At 34.7% G+C, this 14,788-nt stretch overlaps 2 protein-coding genes across 2 annotated transcripts; one reads left to right on the top strand and one right to left on the bottom strand.

Annotated features, from left to right (window-relative positions):
• Window positions 1-2,739: 2,739 nt before the first annotated feature.
• On the top strand, window positions 2,740-8,309 carry LOC132175049 (uncharacterized). The gene is made up of 9 exons (XM_059586855.2): window positions 2,740-3,204; window positions 5,448-5,599; window positions 5,801-5,896; window positions 5,975-6,037; window positions 6,748-6,816; window positions 6,978-7,080; window positions 7,176-7,247; window positions 7,775-7,863; window positions 7,972-8,309. The coding sequence occupies exons 1-9, from the start codon at window positions 2,877-2,879 to the stop codon at window positions 8,122-8,124; spliced, it is 1,125 nt and encodes a 374-aa protein (XP_059442838.2). The 5' UTR covers window positions 2,740-2,876; the 3' UTR covers window positions 8,125-8,309.
• A 603-nt stretch (window positions 8,310-8,912) lies between these two features.
• LOC132174909 (Peptidase M20/M25/M40 family protein) lies at window positions 8,913-14,294 on the bottom strand. The gene is made up of 10 exons (XM_059586659.2): window positions 13,883-14,294; window positions 12,599-12,843; window positions 12,373-12,481; window positions 11,536-11,674; window positions 11,395-11,452; window positions 11,264-11,281; window positions 10,994-11,116; window positions 10,615-10,768; window positions 10,499-10,532; window positions 8,913-9,159 (listed from the first exon to the last, which is right to left on the bottom strand). Exons 1-10 carry the CDS (start codon window positions 14,210-14,212, stop codon window positions 9,047-9,049), a joined length of 1,323 nt encoding a protein of 440 aa, XP_059442642.2. The 5' UTR covers window positions 14,213-14,294; the 3' UTR covers window positions 8,913-9,046.
• Window positions 14,295-14,788: the final 494 nt, after the last annotated feature.

Genomic DNA, 14,788 nt, shown 5'->3' with positions numbered 1-14,788 from the left:
TAAACTAATGATAGACCATTTAGGGCACACAAAAATTAAGTTGCACATTTTTATGTCTGAAGCCTTTTGGACCCGACCCATTATTAGCTCTATTTAATCATGTAAGCAAAAGTTTCTTAGAACTTTTTAAAATCTCAGACCCATTGAAAAATAAGATGAGACAAAAACTTTTCAAAATCCCTTTTTCATATCTAGAGTGGACACCGTTCATCATGAGTTTGATTATTATGTGTAAGAATGAATTGCAACTCTCCATGAACGTGTTACAAGTTGGATCTTCTCTCCTATCATTGCAGATTTTTATCACCAGTTTTGCCTTTATCATCAAAAATAAAAATAAAAAACCGCATTGAAAATCTCTAGAAGTGTTAATTTTTTAGCACGTCAAATTATGAAGTAGGCTGCTTGTCATTTTGTGCATCACTCTTTTATGTAAAATCATCCCAAACTTTACACTTGCAACACAGTGACGGAATCAGATAATCATTATTGTAAGGGCCGTTCAAATATCAGAAAGAAAGGTGAACTAAAAGGCGGTTTATATAAAAATAACCATATATATATATATATATTTTGGAAAAACATAATAAAAATGGACAAACTAGTTAGTTTATAGTACAGCAATTTAGTAACTCATATAATTTTTAAAACAAAAAGAAACAACAATAACTATAAAATTGTCTTCGAAGAACCTATTCATTAAAAAAAAAAAAAAAAAAAAAACTGCAATTGAAAGTTACAGATGCAATTGAAGAGAAAATCAAAACAACTACTTACTTTTGGAAGAGAAGCACATGGCTAATAACAAAATATGTCTATCATAGAAAACTATAAAAAAACAAAAAAGCAAGGATACAATTTGGGAGAGAAGTCTACTTTTCAATTTTAACTTTTCTATTTGCTGTTGTGCCAAAGTCAGAGTTTCATACTCTCAAAAACGCCCAAAAACTTTAAAATGCGGGGAAACTACCTTTTTCCTCGTGAATTACAAAACATTTTTATTTTCTACCTATAAACTATCAATTGGGACACCTGAACCTCATGAACTACTATTTTACGTCTAAAACCTCATATTTTGTCAATTAAAAGCGTTAACTCAGACGATCAAAGTAACAATGCGTTGTAATTCATAGAGGCAAAGTGACAATGCGTTGTAGTTCATGGGGCAAAGTGACAATGAATTGTAGTTCATAAGAGCAAAGTGACGAGTAGACCGTCTGAGTTAATGCTTTTGACTAACAAAATGGGCCTTTGATTGACGGGAGGGGAGTTTTGAGTACAAAATGGTAATTTATGAAGTCGGGTGTCACAGTTGGTAGTTCCTGAAAAAAAAAAAGTGTTAAAGCATTATAGTTTATAGGGGCAAAATGTAGTTTCCCCTTAAAATTTAGTTGCTCTTCTATTCAGGACTTTTGATCTAAAATTTTTAATTTAAAAAAACCATCTACCCTACCAGGCTAACAAAATAAGATTTTTTTTTTTAAAAAAAAAAAAAAAAAAAAATTGGGCCGTAGGGTCCATTGATCTATTAGTTTAAGTTTTTTCCTTAATTTTTCAAACACATTGTGAGGATCACGAGTTACAACCCATGCCGGGATTAAGGCCTCTTTGAGTATGTGTTTAAGAGGCCTAAAAGTGCGTTTAACATTTAAAAAAAAAAAAAATTGAAAATCACTTTTAAATGTCCAAAAAGCTTAAAAATGGCAAAACACACTTTTGGCAAAAAAAAAAAAAAAAAAAAAAAACGATTTTTGGTTTAAAAACTTTATTTCTCAAACGCAATCCCAAACATGTTCTTAACGTGGCTCTACTACTGTTTTAGCACCTCCTCTTTTTTTAGGGAGATTCTTTATCAGTTATTCTTAGCCTTGAGAAATCACACTTAACTACTAATTAGAGAAGAGAAATGATAGATACATAACTTAGAGACACAACTTTAGTCAAACTTTCTCTTATGTGGTCATTTAAAAAAAAAAAAAAAATTATGAAATAATAACATCGTATGTGGTCCTTTTTTTATTCGGTATTTTTTTATTATAAAAAATGGTTTTTTTTTTTAAAAAAAGTTGTCATTATTTTGAAGAAAAATACATTTTTTTTAAAAAAAATAGTCATCATTTAATTGTCATTTTGAAAAGATCACTCCAAATTTTTAAAACTCTCAATTTAACTCCTAAACTTTTAATTTGATTCAATTGACCCATTTCATTAGATTAAGCATCTAACCCTTAATGAAAATGACTATAAAGATCAAATTATCCTTTAATTTTTTTTCTTTTTAATTTCAAATTTCAAATTTTATAAAAAAATTCAGGAATATAAAAGTTATTTCATCACTTTTAATATTTAAAATCTAATAAAAAATGATACATGTATCAAATTATTAATTCAGGAGTAAAATTAAAATTTTTTAAAATTTAAGAAAAATCTTTTTAAAATACGTGATAATTTAAAGGTGAAGTTTTCTCAAAGAAAAAATAAATAGGTGAGGTAACAAATTTGCATGCTATTATTTAGTCTAGTAGACTAGTACTCTAGTAGTATATACCCTTTGTTCTTGTACGCTCCCATCTGGGGTTGACGTCCTAAAATTCCACAAACTTTTAAGCCTACGTGTACTTTTCTTTGCCTGCATTATCCCCACGCGTCCTTCATTCATAGGTCCACTGGATATTCAGCGTTCCTCCATCGCACATCACTTTTAATGAATCCAAACCCAAACAAATCACTCTCATCTCCCGCACCGTCCGATCCTCCCACATCAGGGATCGGACGCTCTCAAACGCCCCCTCTTTCTACAAAAAACGTACGATCAATCATCAATTACTCCTCGGAACTCTCCAATGGACAAGACGAAGACCAATACCGTTACCTGAATGGAGCTCACGCTGATGTCGCTAAGTTCGACAACGTCGTTTCCGGCCATAGCCGGGGCGTGTACGAAGTTCGGCGAACTTCCGGCGAGGAGGAGCAGGAGGCTGGTTTCGGACGGAGGGAGGTTTCCGATACGGTGCATTCGGGGCTCAGCAGAGCGGAGTAGCGAAGGGATTGATGGGAGAAGAAGAGAGGGAGGAGAGAGTGGAGGGCGAGGTGGGTTCACGAGCCCGGCCATGGAGGTGACCACATTTGACGGGAGCTTCCGCGAGGCCGAGTTTCCCGTTTGGGAGAAGATCGGCGCTGTGGTCAGACTCAGCTACGGAATCGGTCTGTTCGATTCTTTCATTAATTTCTTTGATTTTTTTTTATTTGTTTATTTCGTTTAGTTTCCAATTCGGATTTTGGATTTCCGTAATATCCAAGGTACTGTTAATGATATGAAGTACGTGTCTGGTGGCAAAACACTTAAAAAAGTAGTACTGTTGATGCTTTTTCGGTTTTTTTTTTTTTTTTCAAAGCAATAATTTGAGCTTCAACTAAAAAGTATTGTTTTTGCCCTTTTTTCTTTCTTTCTTTCTTGTTTTCGGGGCAGGGGATATGTAAGTTAGATTAGGATCATCTGGACTTCTGGACGTAAAATAAAAGAGGCAAGCTATTCTTTTTCTTTTTCTTTTTTGTGGCAAAGCAACGGTTTGACCTTCAACTAGAAAGTGTTTTTTGCCCCCTTTTGTCATTTCTTTCTTCTTTTTCTTGGGTCTTTTTTGTTTTGTGGGTGGGGGCTCGATCCTCTTGAGTTTCTAGGTTCTTTAAATTCTAATTATTATTTTCAAATTAAATGGTTCGGATTTTGTTCCCTCAGTATTTATTTTATGTGATATGCAATGATTGAAAGAAGAATTAAGGGTATTTCATGTGTCATAAATGTTGGGGAGATAAACGGTTAGGGATTCAAACCAATGATCTTCATGAGGCGTGGTGCACAGTTACTTGAGCTACCCTCGGGGACACATTAATATGCATATTTAAACACTAATTTAGCTCAAAAGTTTAAGTTAATGAGTTTGGATCCACTTGGGTAAATTACTCCTTTTTTTTTTTAAACTGTTTCAACGTGGGACTCAACACTCACAACAATAAATACTTTGGTGGCAAAATTTAAAGTATTTATTGAGAAATAAGGGTAAGAACCGACATAAATAGATAAATACATAAATACATATAGGGTTTAGGGTTGCACGTGTAAAATAAAAATAGATAAGTCTTAAACTTAATTTTATACCAAGTCATAAGCCATAAGTGTATGCAAAAGTTACATGTTTATAAAATCATCCTTAAAAAGTACTTCCATTTCAAATACAAAGGTTTTCTAGTTTGCACTAGACATATACAACTGTAGAAAGCTAAATCATCTAGCCATCTAGAGAGTGAAAAAGTAATGGTATAAAAAATAACATTTTTATAAGAATTTTAAAATTTTTTGTGGTTGCCAAAGACCTCCCAACTACTAAGTTAGTTCCGCCCAGGATTTAAGGGACTTTAAGAGGTACAGTTCTTTGATTCTGTGAGCTGTGGTTACGTACTTGAATGTGCTGTCCAGAGGAATTCTTTTGAGCTTCTCTGGGGACCCCAATGCTGAAACACTTACTAATGTGTCATGTGGATTTTGTTGTGTTGTTCAAAACCTTAGAGTCCAGTGTAGGTGCTGAAGAGTGATGTTACAAGTGCTAAACATCTTAATTCTTACAACAAGTCACACTACATTTTTGTTACTAACGGATGTGATCTTTATGGCTTAAACCACCAGTTGTGTGGTCCACGCATCAACTTTAAAAGTGGTGGACATTTGTGATACACAGGGCTTTATGGTTCAAATTACATTATTTTGTAACTAAAAGATGTATCAAAGTTTGGTTTACATATAGGGGCAGTTTGGTTTGCGGAATATAGGATTCTCACTAAAGCCCTCAATTACAGAATCCTGCATTTCTGGAATTAGTTACCTGGGAACGTGGAATTTTCTTATTTAACTTGCTGTGTTATTCCTGTTAGATTTCCGGGAAATATAACATTTCTGCATCTGATGAGACTAAAATTCCTAGGAGTGATAATAGGTTTTATCTGGGTTTCCAAAAATCCCACTGTGCTCATAATGGCCTGGTTGGTGGGTTGTGGTTGGCAGAATGGAAATGTCTGGTGGCATTTTTAGATTACGCTTAGAACCCAACATCCCTACCATGGTAATCACATTCACACAAATCACAGGAATGTGAGATAGCCAGAATCTTGGTTCAGAACCATGAATTAATTGTGGGAGTTCTGATAGATTTCTCGAAAGCAATGGGAATCCTTTGACCCAAACAGCCCCATAGTGTTTTGTTCTGTTAAAACATTATATTCTTAATAAGTTTGAAATCGAGAAAAACAGCATGTATATTCTGATATGAATATAACAAAACTCTCACATGAGAGAGAGAGAGAGAGAGGAAAAATTGTGTTTCTTTTTAAGTTTTGTTTTGTTTTGTTTTGTTTTATTTAAAATCATAATGTGTTTTCTGGTTTTGTTCTATCAGGTATATATGGTGCAATGGCTCTAGCAGGAAGGTTCATATGCTCAATCTCTGGAATTGATTCTATGGGTGGTTTCCATCCATCATTAGATGCCATATTAGGAGGACTTGGATATGCAGCTCCTCCAATCATGGCCCTTCTGTTTATACTAGATGTAAGATTTGATTTATTAGTTAAAAGTTTTAGAAAATCACTTATGTTTCTCGCTTGCTTTAGTTGAATTGTGCTTTGTTCTTATATGCTTCAAGTCATAAGTTATCCTTTATTTTAAATAGACTTGCCTTTTGAATTTGGGACTTTGTTTTATATATATACACATACAAAATAATACCTTAACGAATTGACTTGGTTACAGGATGAAGTTGTAAAGTTGTCACCTCATGCTCGTGCTATCAGAGATGTGGAGGATGAGGAGCTATGGAACTTCTTTTATGGAATGTCACCCTGGCAGGTAGATTATCTAAAGCTGTATGAACTTCATTTGGCTGTAGTGTAAGGGAAATGGTTTAATTATCCTTGCCTTTTGTAGTTTATGCTAGTTGTAGCTGCAAGCTCAGTGGGAGAGGAGCTTTTCTACCGGGCTGCTGTTCAGGTCTGTTCTCATAAAGATGTCTTATTTCTACCCTTAATGCATAGTGTAAGAGATAACCTGAATTTGTTTTGAGGACTATTGTTATGTTTTTGCTAAATCATAGGCTTCAGGACTAGTTGATCCGAGTTTCTGTCAGCCTGTCCTATGCTTAAGCTATTTAACACTCAGTCGTAATCCTTCATTGAAAAGTTTATAAAAGCCAAGGAAATAACATTGTATTGAAAAATATGTGTCACGGTCGTCTTTGTGATAAAATCACTCTAAGTTGATTCTATTTTGAAGTGCAAGATTAGTGAAGTGCTAAGTTAAATATTAAGTTGTTTCTCCGTATTTTTCAAGCTGATCTAGTTACTGTGTGAGCATTCTTAGAAGTTTCAGATCCTAGATTCAATCATCCACCCACTAGCTTTCAGGAATTTTCATGATTTGGAATCCTGCCGCTATATTCAGCATAGTTTACATAATTATCCATACAGTGTATTTCATATTCATACTAAGAAACATTTGAAACTTTGGTGGGCATTAACTAGGTTACCCTTTTTTTTTTAATTTTTTTTTTTTTTATCATAATTTTGTTGAAGTACATGGAATCTATACAATTAATGAATCACTTTTCTGCCATAGATGTTAAATGCTGCTCCTTTAAAACTTCTTTTCTGCTTTACTTCATTCTTACTAATATATGTTTTCTTTTTTGTGCAACTTCATAGGGAGCGTTGGCTGATATATTTTTACGGGGCACTGATTTTTTAACTGATGCTCGAGGAATGGCATCTCTGGTGTGTGCCCAAGTCATGTTCCTTCTTGTCATTAGTAGTAATAGTAACATATTTCCAGTTGCCAACTCTCCCGTTGCAAACTTGTTTCATATTTCAAATTAGGGCTCCCATTTTTTAGTGTAAAGTGAGACTAATTTGTTTTAAGTTTCTTCCAAGTGTAGACTGGGATGCTGCCTCCTTTTGTCCCATTTGCTCAAGCATTTGCTGCCGTGATTACGGCTTGCCTTACAGGTTCTCTCTATTATGTAGCTGCCTCTCCAAAAGGTTTGACTCTCAGATACCCATGTTATTTATTAAGGAAACGTTTCTTGAACTTAAAGTCTCAAGTTTGATTTATGAGTTGCGTATTTTTCCTTCAGATCCTACGTATGTTGTTGCACCTGTTTTGCAAACTCGCTCTGGTCGCGAAGATATGAGAAAGCTCTTTGCAGGTTCAACCCCTTCCCTAAGGGAATTCTAATTTCTTGGTGTTTCCTTTCTTACTTCACATTTGAAATAAGCTTGTTTCATTTCCATTGTTTGGAAATCACTTTTTTCTTTTTAATCAACTTTTGCTTGAATTGAATTGGGATATCCAATAAATGTCCTCTTTCATTTTGTTAATGTAGTAATGGTGAGTGTGGTGGTTATTCCACTTTAGCTAGAATGACAATGTGAAGTATGTTGGAGCATTATCATCCAAGTTACTACCATCAACCTTCAATCTAACCTTTAATTTCATTATGCCAAGTACTAGTTGCCAATTGATCTGTTTCCAATCAGAAATGATCCATAGTTTTTCACTTAGTTTGGGGCACAGATATTTTCTTTCATTTACAAATGGTGATTTATATCATCCTCGTTATTTTTCAAGAGTCTTGTTCATTTACTTTGAATAACATTATGTTTATTTGATTGCTGAGAAGATGAAGGAAGAAAAAGAAATAACATTATTCTTCATTTTGGTGAATGATTGCAGCCTGGTATGAGAAGAGGCAATTAAAAAAGATCTATTCTCCCCTCCTGGAAGCCCTGTTGGCACTCTACCTTGGTTTTGAATGGATTCAGGTCAGTCTAGTTTACTTGATGATAAATTTGTTGTCATGGTAGGTTATAGTTTCAAGAGGATGAGACTAATAGATCTAGTTTCTCTATCTTTTGATGCGAACATGACAGATGAATAATATTCTTGCGCCCATTATCACCCATGGCATATACTCCTCCGTTATATTGGGACACGGCCTTTGGAAAATACACGACCATCGGCGAAAACTACGCGAAAGAATCCAGCAGCTTAAATTAGAAGGAAAGAACTCAAATAACTTATGAAAGAGCTGTACCATGAGGAATAACCAAAGTGTGAAGGAAATTTGTATATTATAAAATAGATCATAGAAGTTTGTTAGCAGTGTAATATGGTACTTTCTATACGAACAGTGTATAACTTGTAGAACTTTACAGCACACATACACAAAGCATCATATCAATAATAGATGCTAACTTGTATCCATGAACTATCATCTCTGTAGTGCTTTCATTTTCTTTTTGTCATAGCCATGGCTTTGACTTCGCTTGTTCTTTAATCTTGCTAGCCTTTCTTATACAAATATTGCAAAAATATAACCTTTTATTCATTCTGAAAATTGGATCTCTAAAGCAAAGATAGCTCTTGGAAAAAAAAAAAAAAAGGAGAAAATTGTTTTGTTATATCTTCCAACAAGGCTTCAGCCAGGGAAAATATTTCAAAAAACCCCTTGTTCTTCCATTTGTAGCAGTACTTATGATTTCTAATCTTATTAGGATTAGGAATATTATTTACTATTAGGAGTTTTATTATTAAAATTTGGATTAACAAACTAAGCTACCAGGATCGTACAGTTAAACACAGATGAAGGGGGTTTTCATCAAGCTAGCTGGATTTATAGGGTTTAACCTTGATGTAAACGAGTAGCTCTTGTTCATCCAACTGTGTTATTACGCATGATCATCATCGAACAGCTTAATTTAGTTTGATCCAACAGCTCCATGTGTTCTCATATGCTTTTAGGTTGCTGTTGTTTGGTCGAACGGCTGCTGCCTTGGTTTCCCATTACTAAATCTTCAATTAAGTACAAGCATAAGCAAATGTAAATGAACAAAACATGCATACAGCACAGTTGGCAGCTCACTCGAATACTACGCCAATCACATAAAACAAAGTTTATTCCATCTGTAGAAAACAGAGTTGAGGGCTATTCATTAGCACAACATATCATTTCTCAGAATCTTCTAGCTGAGAGATGACGCTGACAAAGACCTGGTAGCCTTGACACATATCAAAGAGAAGACAGTACTCATTCTTGGCATGGTATGTGGCCATTAAACCTGCAATATGATGCAAACGCAATGAATCAGATTTTGTAATGAGCTTTCAAATTATCAACCCTACTAACTTCATTATATATAATAATAATAATAATAATAATAATAATAAAGTACATCATGCACAAAACATTGAGCAACTTCATTATAATGTAAAATGTCAAGACATTATCAATAAACAAAGACAAATTAACAAGGTGATTGGCGGTATTAGTGAAAGTTGCTTATTAGAACATCCATTAAAAATGTGAACCATTTAATTGACAGTTAAAAGACCATGCCCTAACAATACACCATTAACATGGCACCCACCATTTTCATCAAGCTATAGACAAGCTACCCATTTGAACAAAAAATAGCAATCCTCAAACCGCTGAAAACAACAGTTCCCCTTACTAGCAAAAGGAACTATGCTTAACTATGAACAATAAGCATCTCCTCTAATTTGTGGAGAGAGAGTCTTGCTTTGGTTAAAGTTAGGGAGGTTATATGTCCCCAATACCCAGGTGTTAAATCATGTGTGCTTGACATCTATGTGTATGTTTTGGATCTTTTTTTTTTTTTTTTTTTTCTGAAAGTGCGGAGGATCCGTACTGTATTTGATGGACCAACTGTGGCAATCCCTTTAGGTCAGAGACAAAAATCTTTCTCGGCATTCACCTCTGTCATGCAACATCTTAGCCCACAAAATCTTCTCTAGAACCTACCGCCTTCTGATGATCTCATGTCCTTTCACCTCCTTCAAACTTAATCACATTACTCTTTACTAGTATGTTTAGTGATCTTTGGCAAACATGACTAGATCATCACAGTAAATCATCCATCTTCATCACCTACTGTGCCCACCAAAGATTTCACAAATATCAATATGGTGATTAGGGCTGTAAATGAACCTATTTGTTCATGAACAACTCAAGTATGGCTTGAATAAGCTCTATTTGAGTTCGACTAGTTTATTAAATTAACCAAGTTTTGAACAATAATTTTGACTCGATTATTAAAACAAGCTAGACTCATATAAGCTCGATTTAGGCTCGTGAGCTACTCATCTAAGAACTCAATTCAATTTGTTTTGGATCAATTATCAAATAAGCCAAATTCGTATTACATGGCTAAGCTTAAAAAAAATATTGTCCAAAAAAAAAAAAAAAAACCTCCTAGGCTAAACCTGGTTATTCTAGTTAGCTTCTAGGTTTAGTCACGTGTATCCCAGTTAACATTTAGTAAGGTTCTAGCTTCTAGGAAAAGAAAGGAGAAGAAGAAGAAAGAAACCAAGAACTTTGAATCAATATGTACATGAGATTCTATTATGGTGAAAAGAGAAATAATAACAGTATCATACCGTAGCCTGCAGTTTGAACATCAAATCCTTCATCCTGCCAAAGAAAAAGGACAGTGAGGATGAATGAGTAAAAGAATAAAAATTCAAAAAGCCATAGAAGAACGTGAGATACTCACCTGCAGTTCTCGAATGAGTGGCAAGCTCCCAGTAATTGAGTAAGGCTTTACATGCCCAACTACCTCTTCAGTTGCTTTGCACAATACATGAAAGCCACGTGAATTAAGATCACATGCAACTCCAGACATCGCTTCATCAAAACTTATTGTAAGACTGTAGGGAAGAAAGAAATGCCATTTAACTACTTTGTAATGTAGCAAAACAGTAGAAATATGGAAGAGAAAAGACTAAGGTGCCTAAAAGAAATTATTTTGAGATGGACAGAATATTATACAGAAGCAAATGTAACTACATTTCCAGTAAAGCAAAGTTTTTTATAGGAGTATCTAAATTACTTGTCTAAATCAATGCAAGGAAGAGAGAGAGAGAGAGAGAGACCTTCCCCTCAGGTTTTCATCAGGTAGTACATATTTTGAAACAGGACCACGTGAATCTAGCTTCTCAATGTTGTCATTGATGTCATCCACATATTCTTGTAGCTTCTTAATTACATCTTTTACACTGGAGCAGAGCATCAGAAAATTGGAATTCAAAATCCATAAGCTGGCCTTTTTTATTCCTTTCAAGAAGACCACTTGAAATTTACAGAATAAAGAAATTAGCTTCTAAGTAATAATTTTTGCCTTAAAGATGAAGCAGATTGCTTACTCGTAGAAGGGAGTTAACCTGCAAATCAAAAGAAAATAATTAAAAAAAAAAAAGAAAAAAAAAAAAAAAAGATTCTTACTGAGAATCATTACCAAAATAGGTCTTAAAAAGGTTTTTGAGAGATTATAAACCTGACATCTCCTGAAATTGTACACTCAGCTGGAATCTGATTGATCCCACCACCTGGATCTGCAAGAAAGATGCTGAGCATGGTACAATGAAAGCAATTTTCTTTTCCCCTATAACTTGTCAGTATAGGCAAAAAAACTTACAACTCCACTGAGTTGGTTTCATGGTTGAAGGTGTTGCGAATCCATAGACCTGTTCCTTAGGATGGGGAGGAAAGTCCCTGTAAAAGCGAGATTGCATCTCTTTAAGTGCTTCCATTGCTAGCTCCAAAGGATTTATAGCCTGCAGATATTCAACAAGAGTCTGAATGAATGAACAAGTAAAAACTGGACATGTGATTTCAGTATTTTCATTTTTTGGCAAGTGCCTCCTTTCTTCCTTGTTCAAAGGCTAACTGTTCTAAATTTTGTAATGCATTTGCTATATTTTGGTATAAATTCTCAAATTAATATATGTACAAGTCAGATTTTTGACCCAATAAATAACTCTCAACCACTTTATATTTAAGATTTTTACGTAATCCAACTCTATGTCATCTCAATATTGCACTCTATCTAGAATCATACTGTCTCTTAGATCTAAAGTAATCTAGCACTCTCTCACTACCTCAGCTCAGACTTTTTTGGAATTCTCTGTATGAACTCAAACTTGATAACTACAATCCCAACTCGTCTTAGTCATTCACATAACTATTGCTCAGTATTTGAGTGGAAAATTTTATACATAAGACAAGAACTTTTTAAATTCCAATACCTTCGATTCATTTTCATCTGCAACCTAAAAACAGCATGTTCCTTCCTCCTAATTCTCTTCTGCTTTTCTCCTACTCTTTCAGATCTTAGATAACCAGCAAAACAGCCTAATCAATTTGGTATACTTTGTTGTAAAGAATCTAAGCAAATATTTCCTTTAGGGGAGCCGTGCAGACAGAAAACTTACACAAAAATGACTCTAAGACATAATTGTAATGGTGTGTGTACCTTGTGTGCTAAGCCACTGTGGAAAAGCTTCCCCATCACTTTCAGTTTCCAAGGTATCATACCACCGGTACCAATGCAAGGTTGTTTATCCGCTGTGTCAATCCAAAATCTGTGTGGAAAAGCCAAAGTTCACAATAATTAGACTAAATTCTGCTAAGCTTTTATGTAAAGATTTCAAGAGATGCTTTATTTTGCTGTTCATAAAAAAGAGATGTCCTTCACTTACAGCGGACCTTCCTTCAGCTTATTGAGTAGTCCATCTTTCACTAGTGCATCCACACCAACGCCAGAAATAGCAGAATTCTCTTCATTGGCTATAAATACTGCAACCACAGTTGACTTCAATTTGGGCGTTTTCTCCCCTAGCCTCTTCATGAGTTCAGTTACAAGGGCAACATGCCCTAAACAATCAGTAGTTCCACGTCCGCGAAGTTTATCCCCATCAATGCTCAGTGAGAAAGGATCAAATTCCTGTAAAATTCATAATCATAAGATGCATAAAAATCATCACTCTATCATACAGGCAGAAATCCATCACTCTATACACAAATCAAAATTCAAAATCAGAGTTGCTATAATGAAAAGTTTTAGTTATCATCAAGCAGACCTTAAACATGAACTGCAGACAAGAAAAACAGCTAATATAACTAAATAAAAAAAATGCAGTTTTTATTTCCCAATTAATAAGAGAGAAACAATCAACGATCGCCAAAAAATGAACAACAAATTGAACAAAAGCTTGATGCGGGTCATCCTTAATCTGTAAAAGAATGGTGCTGAAGCCAATCTAAAAAACCCAAGAAAGATGATTCTAACAGAACGAGTATAAAAATGAAATTTGCAAATGCAGATTGAATTTCACAAAATTGATATGTTGAAACTTATATCTTACAACATATCAAGTGCTGAAGCCCATTGAGATTGAACCCAGTAATAACAGTGCTACAAGAATTAAGTATATATAAGAAATCACTGAAATTCAAGGTGGAAACTATAACTTGAAACAGTAAAGCCAGAGTTGACAAAAATTTGAAGTGCATGTTTAAGTCAATAAAAACGATACCAAAAAATTTTCAGTGCCAAAGTTAAGAGGTACAGATTAAAAGTCACCAATTCGAAATAGTAAACAACTTGAATTAGAGAAGCCCCAGGCCAAGCGTTAAAAATCCAAATCAGAACAACCTAGATTGGGTCTATATACAGCCTGAAGCCTATAATCCTTAGACTGAAAACCTATAAAATGCTGAAATCACATCGCTAAAATCCCAGAACAAACAATGCCGAAGAAATTGTTATAATGAAAATAAAAAGGGCAGTATAAACTGAAATGAATCCAATAACTTATGACAGGAATTGCCTACAAAGAACCCAGTTCATAACAACCACTATGTATACCATTAGAAAAAACAAACCAACAATCCCAGATTGAATTTATGATAATGAAACAATTCAATAGCCTATTCAAGAAAAATCCAGTAAAGAAAACACCAAATTAAGCAAAGAAGCAAACCCAATCATTAGGATTAGCAGTAACCACGTCCATGTGACATCCCACGAAGGACAAGATCTTCCCAGGCACGGTGCCGGGGTACTCCACGATCAAGTTGCCTCTGCCTGGATGATACGTGACATGGTTGACCACCAGGGGTCCTCCCCCTGTGGTGGTGCTATAGGGAAGAAGGGCGTCCAAGACGTGCTTGACCACCCTGTCCTCCTCTGGGATCAGCTCAGGTGGGTTGTTCTGGACGTATTTGGCTTCGCCAATGAGCTTCGAGAGGAGGCTGACGAAGGAGTCCTTATTGAGATCACCTAGCATTTGTTTTACGTCCGAGGAAGCCATGGTTGGAGCGTCTGCTAACTGCGAACCGGTGAGTAACTCCGTTTATATGGGCACCAGGAGTGGAGTATGAAATTACCCTCGAGAATATGTTCCAAACTTTTTTACGAGGGATAATGCCCAAAAATTCGGGTAAGTTTGGGATTACATTCCGCATGGTTTTAAAAATATCATAAGACGTTTGAAATTATGATTTAAAAGGCATACCAACTTGTTACAAAAAAAAAAAAAAAAAAAAAAGGCATACCAACTAAAAAAAAAAAAAAAAAAAAAAAAATTATAAACACGCTGGGTAATTATTTAAAAAAGTGTAAATTTAAATTAAAATCACGATTTTGAATAATAAATATTTGATAATTTTTTTTTAATATGTTTTACCAAATGTTTTTGCAATTTTAAAAAGTATTTTTTTGAAATCGTACTAATTAAAATCGCAATCCCAAACCGACCTTCTCAAATTGATTCGTGCCACGTTATAAGTTTATTAATAAAGTTATTTATTTTCTGAAATTTATTAAAAGTAAAAAATAGGGAGTAATGATGCAAAGCACGCGGCGTGCGTGGCACGCCCACGCACGC

The sequence above is a fragment of the Corylus avellana genome, chromosome 3, assembly GCF_965113065.1.
Source record: "Corylus avellana chromosome 3, dhCorAvel1.hap1.2, whole genome shotgun sequence".
Taxonomy (NCBI): domain Eukaryota; kingdom Viridiplantae; phylum Streptophyta; class Magnoliopsida; order Fagales; family Betulaceae; genus Corylus; species Corylus avellana.
Note: the sequence above shows the minus strand (reverse complement) of the source record. Positions and strands in the feature narration are given on the sequence as shown.